At 34.5% G+C, this 5,904-nt stretch overlaps 1 protein-coding gene across 1 annotated transcript; it reads left to right on the top strand.

Annotated features, from left to right (window-relative positions):
- Positions 1-299: 299 nt before the first annotated feature.
- Positions 300-5,109, top strand: LOC143629574 (putative 1-deoxy-D-xylulose-5-phosphate synthase 2, chloroplastic). The gene is made up of 10 exons (XM_077098812.1): positions 300-454; positions 599-775; positions 1,252-1,416; positions 1,501-1,651; positions 2,373-2,644; positions 3,108-3,381; positions 3,454-3,761; positions 3,963-4,244; positions 4,335-4,619; positions 4,739-5,109. The coding sequence occupies exons 1-10, from the start codon at positions 329-331 to the stop codon at positions 4,889-4,891; spliced, it is 2,193 nt and encodes a 730-aa protein (XP_076954927.1). The 5' UTR covers positions 300-328; the 3' UTR covers positions 4,892-5,109.
- The last annotated feature ends 795 nt before the right edge of the window (positions 5,110-5,904 follow it).

Below are 5,904 nucleotides of genomic sequence, written 5' to 3'. Positions count from 1 at the left end.
TATTAACCGAACCGGTTTTTTTCCGGGCCAAAAAAACCGGTCCGGTTAATAACCGAACCGGTTTTTTTAAAAAAACCGATTTGTGTACCTCTATCTTGTATAATATTGATTTTGCAAACGTGTCAGGTGGTCTAATTTGACTATATTCCATTTTTCCAAATGAAATAATATCTAAAACATTTATTGCTAATACGAAATGCTAGCTTCTTGAAGGGAATCCATACTCTTGGTTGGTCTATAAAAGGTTCTACAACCCTCTTCAAAAACCCAAATCAACCCCAAACTCTCTCCTCTTTCTTTGGTGTTCCAAGATTAATTACACCAAGAAATGGCTCTATGTGGTGCTTTCAAGGGTGGTTTTGTTCCCATGTCTGCCATAGCTCAAAATGATTACAGTTCTTCAAGTAAGCTTAGTTCATCCACCAACGCGATCATACCGTTAAACAGACAAAAGGTTCGGCATTTATGTCCGTTTCTTGTTTACGGTCTATATGTTTCTCATCCTTAAATGATCATAAACAATTCTCCTGACTAAATGAACATGCTTAGTTATGTTGCATGCACATGTTTTGATCGTATTATTTCTTGATTTTACTAGTTTACGGGAATGGTAGCGGCTGCAAAAGACAATCTGACTAATGAACAAGAGGACATAGCAATCGCAACTACTAATGGGACCGCATCAACCATCCTCAAGTATTTTGGGGAGAAACCGAAAACTCCGATCTTGGATACCATTAATTATCCAATTCATATGAAGAATCTTTGTCCGGAGGTAATTCCATCAGCAAAAGTATTATTGAATTTTTTTTAAATATTAAATATATCTTTAAGCTAGTGGTATTAACGTGTTCAATAAAGTTCTATTTTATTGATGAACAAAATAAATTGTGAATGATCAAATCTCATAGATCAAAAAAGTAAATTAAAAATCATTAAAAAAATAAATTTTAGTAGCCAAACAATAACCATTTAGAGGAAAATCTGTTAGTTTTTATAGAACATATGGCTAATATCAATATAATATTTTTATTTTATATTTAATTCAATTTAATTAACTTTTAGATAACCATATCAATTCTCACATTGGTAACTAGGATCCCCCGTCTTTGCGTGTATCACGTTGAGTCGAAATTTATGGCATGAAAATAACTAGACAACTAGACACAAGGGACCTCTTTTTTTGAATCATTAGGAAAACCAACAAAATGATTCATTTTATTTAATTCAAGTTATGTTATGTAATTATAGGAGCTCGAACAATTAACTGATGAACTCCGTGAAGAGATCGTATATACAGTGTCAAAGACCGGTGGTCACCTGAGTTCGAGCTTGGGGGTGGTTGAGTTAACCGTCTCACTCCATCATGTGTTCAACACCCCTGATGACAAGATCATTTGGGACGTTGGTCACCAGGTAATTACTAGATTGAGTTGTTATTTTCTGTGTGATAAAAAAAATTAAGAATATGTGATAACTCGTTTTATATGTCACGTATAGGCATACCCACATAAAATATTGACAGGCAGGAGGTCTAGAATGAGAACGATTCGACAAACGTGTGGGCTCGCTGGGTTCCCAAAGAGAGATGAGAGTCTTCATGATGCTTTTGGTGCTGGCCATAGCTCCACTAGCATTTCTGCTGGTTTAGGTAATTCACATTTAGACATTTAGTAGCCATATATCGATTTAAAAGTTCAGTCAGTTTGTCATAATCATATTACGTCACATGATATTCTTATAAAGTTATTTTGTCATTTTATTAACGTCGTTATATTGTTCTTGTAATATATTTAATAAATATTTGAAAACTCATGCTAAATAAGATAAAGATGACTTTTTCCATGTGCATGTTCAAATGATTTGAATCATATTTTGTACATGTTACTTCTCTTTATCTTTTATTCAATACTTTAGTATGAAAATTAAATTAATATTTTCAGCCACATATTTTGAAAAATCATACTTTTCCTAAATCAAAATTAAAAGTAATATTTACAGCCACATAATTTAGAAAATACAATCTTTTATTATTGAATATGAATATTTTAATTGTTTTTTAAAGAGTTTTATCAACAAAACAACAATAACCTAGAAACCAAAAAGGAATTCAAATTCACAATATTCATATCTAAATCTAAAATGAGTAGTAGGTTTTAAACTCTTCAGAGCATCTGTAATAGAACCATAACCATGTCTTCCACACAAGGTCGTCTAAGTACTTTTACTAAAAATATTATTTATAAGCAAGCAAACAATCATATTCATGTAAAAGTCTCACCAATAGCAAGACCTTTAGTGTTAGTTACCTGTATCTTAAAGATACAGAGGTTGTATCTAAAATGTGATTTTTCACTTACAATTCAATGAAGGAATGGCGGTTGCTAGAGACTTGCTGGGAAAGCAAAATCACGTAATCGCAGTGATCGGGGATGGAGCCATGACAGCAGGACAAGCATACGAGGCTATGAATAATGCAGGCTACCTTGACTCCAATCTCATCATAGTCTTGAACGATAACCGCCAAGTCTCCCTACCCACAGCCACCATTGACGGTCCTGCACCGCCCGTTGGGGCTCTCAGTCGATCCCTCACAAGGCTACAAACCAGCAACAAGTTTCGCCAATTAAGCGAAGCTGCAAAGGTCCAATTTCTTTTATTCTTATATGATGTTTTCCACATAATAAATAACTTATACATAAATCCCAAAGATGCTACTTAATTATTAAACCTCTAAAGAGAATACATCTTCAGATGGATATACATTTGTGCATTGGCTTCTTTTGACTAAAAAATGTGACAAGCTTTCAATTTTTTCCCCTTCCATTTTATATATGACTTAACTTTTATCACTGTATAGTGTACTTACATGCCATCTAATGAAATTTTGTTAATTTAAATGGTAATTGAAAGTTACACAAATGTAAAAACCAAAGTCAGATGAAAATAGTTAGAAAAGATCAGATTATAAATAATAGAAAGATTAAACACATTATTAAACTTATATCCCAAAGATGTTATTTAATTATAAAACTAATGAAACATTTTAATTTTTAAAATGGAGTTAGTATGTACATGGGCTAAATGTCATATTTTGTGATTAATAGGAAGTAACAAAGCAATTGGGGGATAAAACACATGAAGTTGCGGCAAAAGTGGATTCAGCCATAAAAGGAATTGTTGGGGGGCAAGGAGCTTCCATGTTTGAAGAGCTTGGGCTGAACTACATTGGTCCAGTAGATGGACATAATCTTGAAGATCTTGTCTATGTTTTCGAAAAGATTAAGTCAATGCCGGCTCCAGGACCTATTCTAGTCCACATTGTTACCGAAAAAGGCAAAGGTTACCTCCCAGCTGAACTTGCTGCTGACAAAATGCATGGTACTGCAAATTTTACAATCAAATGAACATATGAAATTAAAACACAAGTCTTTCTAATATGATTTTTTGTAGGTGTTGTGAAATTCGATACTAAAACCGGAAAGCAGGAGAAAACCAAGACCAAAACACTCCCGTATACTCAATATTTTGCGGATTCTTTGGTTGCTGAAGCGAAGGAGGATGACAAAATAGTTGCTATTCATGCGGCTATGGGAGGAGGCACCGGTCTAAACACATTCCAAAAAGAGTTTCCTACGAGGTGTTTTGATGTTGGCATAGCCGAGCAGCATGCGGTCACCTTTGCTGCAGGTTTAGCAACCGAAGGGCTGAAACCGTTTTGTGCTATTTATTCATCATTTCTACAAAGAGGTTATGATCAAGTAAGATCTCTAGCTTGGTATTCTGCCTTATCTCAAAAGACAATTTACCTTTAAAATGATTATAATGGGTAACAAATTTACAATAAAAAATATGGAATACTCGGTACTTCAAAGTTCAAACTACAAGTTTTAAAGTATTGATAAGTAAGCTACTATTCTAAGAAAAGAACACTGGTTAAGTAAATGTATTTGATGGGGCAGGTGGTTCATGATGTTGATCTTCAAAAGATTCCAGTTAGATTCGCTATGGATAGGGCTGGTTTGGTGGGAGCAGATGGTCCGACTCATTGTGGTGCATTCGATACAACATTCATGGCTTGCTTACCAAACATGGTGGTGATGGCACCTTCTTGTGAGGCGGAGCTCATGAATATGGTGGCCACAGCTGCAGCCATTGATGATCGTCCTAGCTGCTTCAGGTACCCAAGAGGCAATGGGATAGGCTCATTACTCCCACCAAATAACAAAGGAACTCCATTAGAGGTACTTAGTTTGTGTATTCATGATAATATTTTGCACATTGTGTATATGACATTTATTGAGTCTTTATTTGACTATCAAAACTTCAAATAGGTTGGAAGGGGAAGGGTGATTAAGGAGGGAAATAGAGTGGCCTTATTGGGATATGGAACCATAGTACAAATTTGTTTAGCAGCAAGTGATCTTCTTCAATCGATCGGTATCTCTGTGACTGTGGCAGATGCACGATTTTGCAAGCCACTTGATGGAAATTTGATCAAGCAACTGGCAAATGAGCATGAGGTTCTTATCACAGTTGAAGAAGGCTCTATAGGAGGATTTAGCTCTCATGTTTCTCATTTCTTAGCATTAAATGGATTACTTGATGGAAACCTTAAGGTAAATCGATGACAACACCATATCTTATATCTAATGCATTAATCCTTTTCTAGTTATCCTTATAGCACTGACAAAATGAAAATGTTGTAGTGATTTGATATTTCTTTTATTGATTACAGTGGAGAGCAATGACACTACCTGACAGATATATTGATCACGGGGCTCAATCCGACCAAATTGAGGAGGCTGGTCTCACCCCAAAGCATATCGTGACTACAGTTCTATCATTGATTGGTGAGAACAAAGAGACACTTCATGTTATCAACGTATAGTATGAAAAAAGATTCATGGTCTATATATTTATATAAACTATAAAGCCGAACAAAAATTTTCCTATCAATGCTAAACAGATGAGGGCAAAGTCTGAAGGACACTTTGGATCACTAATAGAGTCTGCCTATCCTTATGAAATACATGATCCCTTGTAAAATTTGTTGGCATAATTTTGTTCAAGAAAATGTTTCAAATTGTATCTTATATGTAAAATTTTGTTTAAATAAAAAAGCTGTATCGTTTTAGGTTACTATCCTAAACTGCACTTTGAGGCACTATAATGATAATAATTGACTTACGGTAAGTGATTAAGTAGTTTTCAGACTCTGACATTTCCTTACTGATTAATCACAAAACATTTTCATACAGTGCTTGCATAACACTCACAAAACATCTATCCCTCCTGAAAACAGTCTAATCACTGCAATTTCATACGTCAACACAAATGATGGTCAACTCGGAACTGATAGAGTGTATGATTCAACCGTGTTTTGATTATTGAGAAACAGAAGATATATACTCAGGGCCAGCTCTGAGAAGACGAAATTTTTTTTGGGCCAAAGACGAAATTTTTTTGAGGCCTTAAGTAAAAGAAACATTTTGTTAGGTTTAAACAATTTAATTTTAAGTAGGCTTACTTGGTAATGATTTGAGTTGTGTAAAAAACTTTTGTATAAACATTTTGTTGGTTTAAACAATTTAATTTTAAGTAGGCTTACTTGGTTATGATTTGAGTTGTGTAAAAACTTTTGTATAAAAAAACAAAATGTCTCAAATAAGACTAGAACCCACAACCTTTTGGTTATTTGTCATACCTCTTTGCCACTAAACTAAGTTATTCTTTATGTAATTGTGTTGAAACATTGATTATACATACATTGTTTCATAAAAATACATATAATTTAACCAAAAAACAATCGGACCTAGCAGGGTGTCGGGCCTATGGCCGTCGACTACCCTGCCACACCCTTGGGCCGGGCCTGTATATACTGTTGGAAAAATTTGGATTAAT

Source organism: Bidens hawaiensis, unplaced genomic scaffold (assembly GCF_021521415.1).
Source record: "Bidens hawaiensis isolate Kalapana, Puna unplaced genomic scaffold, B.hawaiensis_p1.1 tig00005306_1, whole genome shotgun sequence".
Classification (NCBI taxonomy): domain Eukaryota; kingdom Viridiplantae; phylum Streptophyta; class Magnoliopsida; order Asterales; family Asteraceae; genus Bidens; species Bidens hawaiensis.
This window is presented reverse-complemented; position numbering and strand designations above follow the sequence as displayed.

Excerpts from the sequence above, each read along its gene's own strand:
- LOC143629574 (XM_077098812.1), top strand. The coding sequence starts at position 329 with ATGGCTCTATGTGGTGCTTTCAAGGGTGGTTTTGTTCCCATGTCTGCC. Across the intron at positions 776-1,251 it reads TGAAGAATCTTTGTCCGGAG|GAGCTCGAACAATTAACTGA; the intron begins GTAATTCCATCA and ends ATGTAATTATAG. Across the intron at positions 3,382-3,453 it reads TGCTGCTGACAAAATGCATG|GTGTTGTGAAATTCGATACT; the intron begins GTACTGCAAATT and ends GATTTTTTGTAG.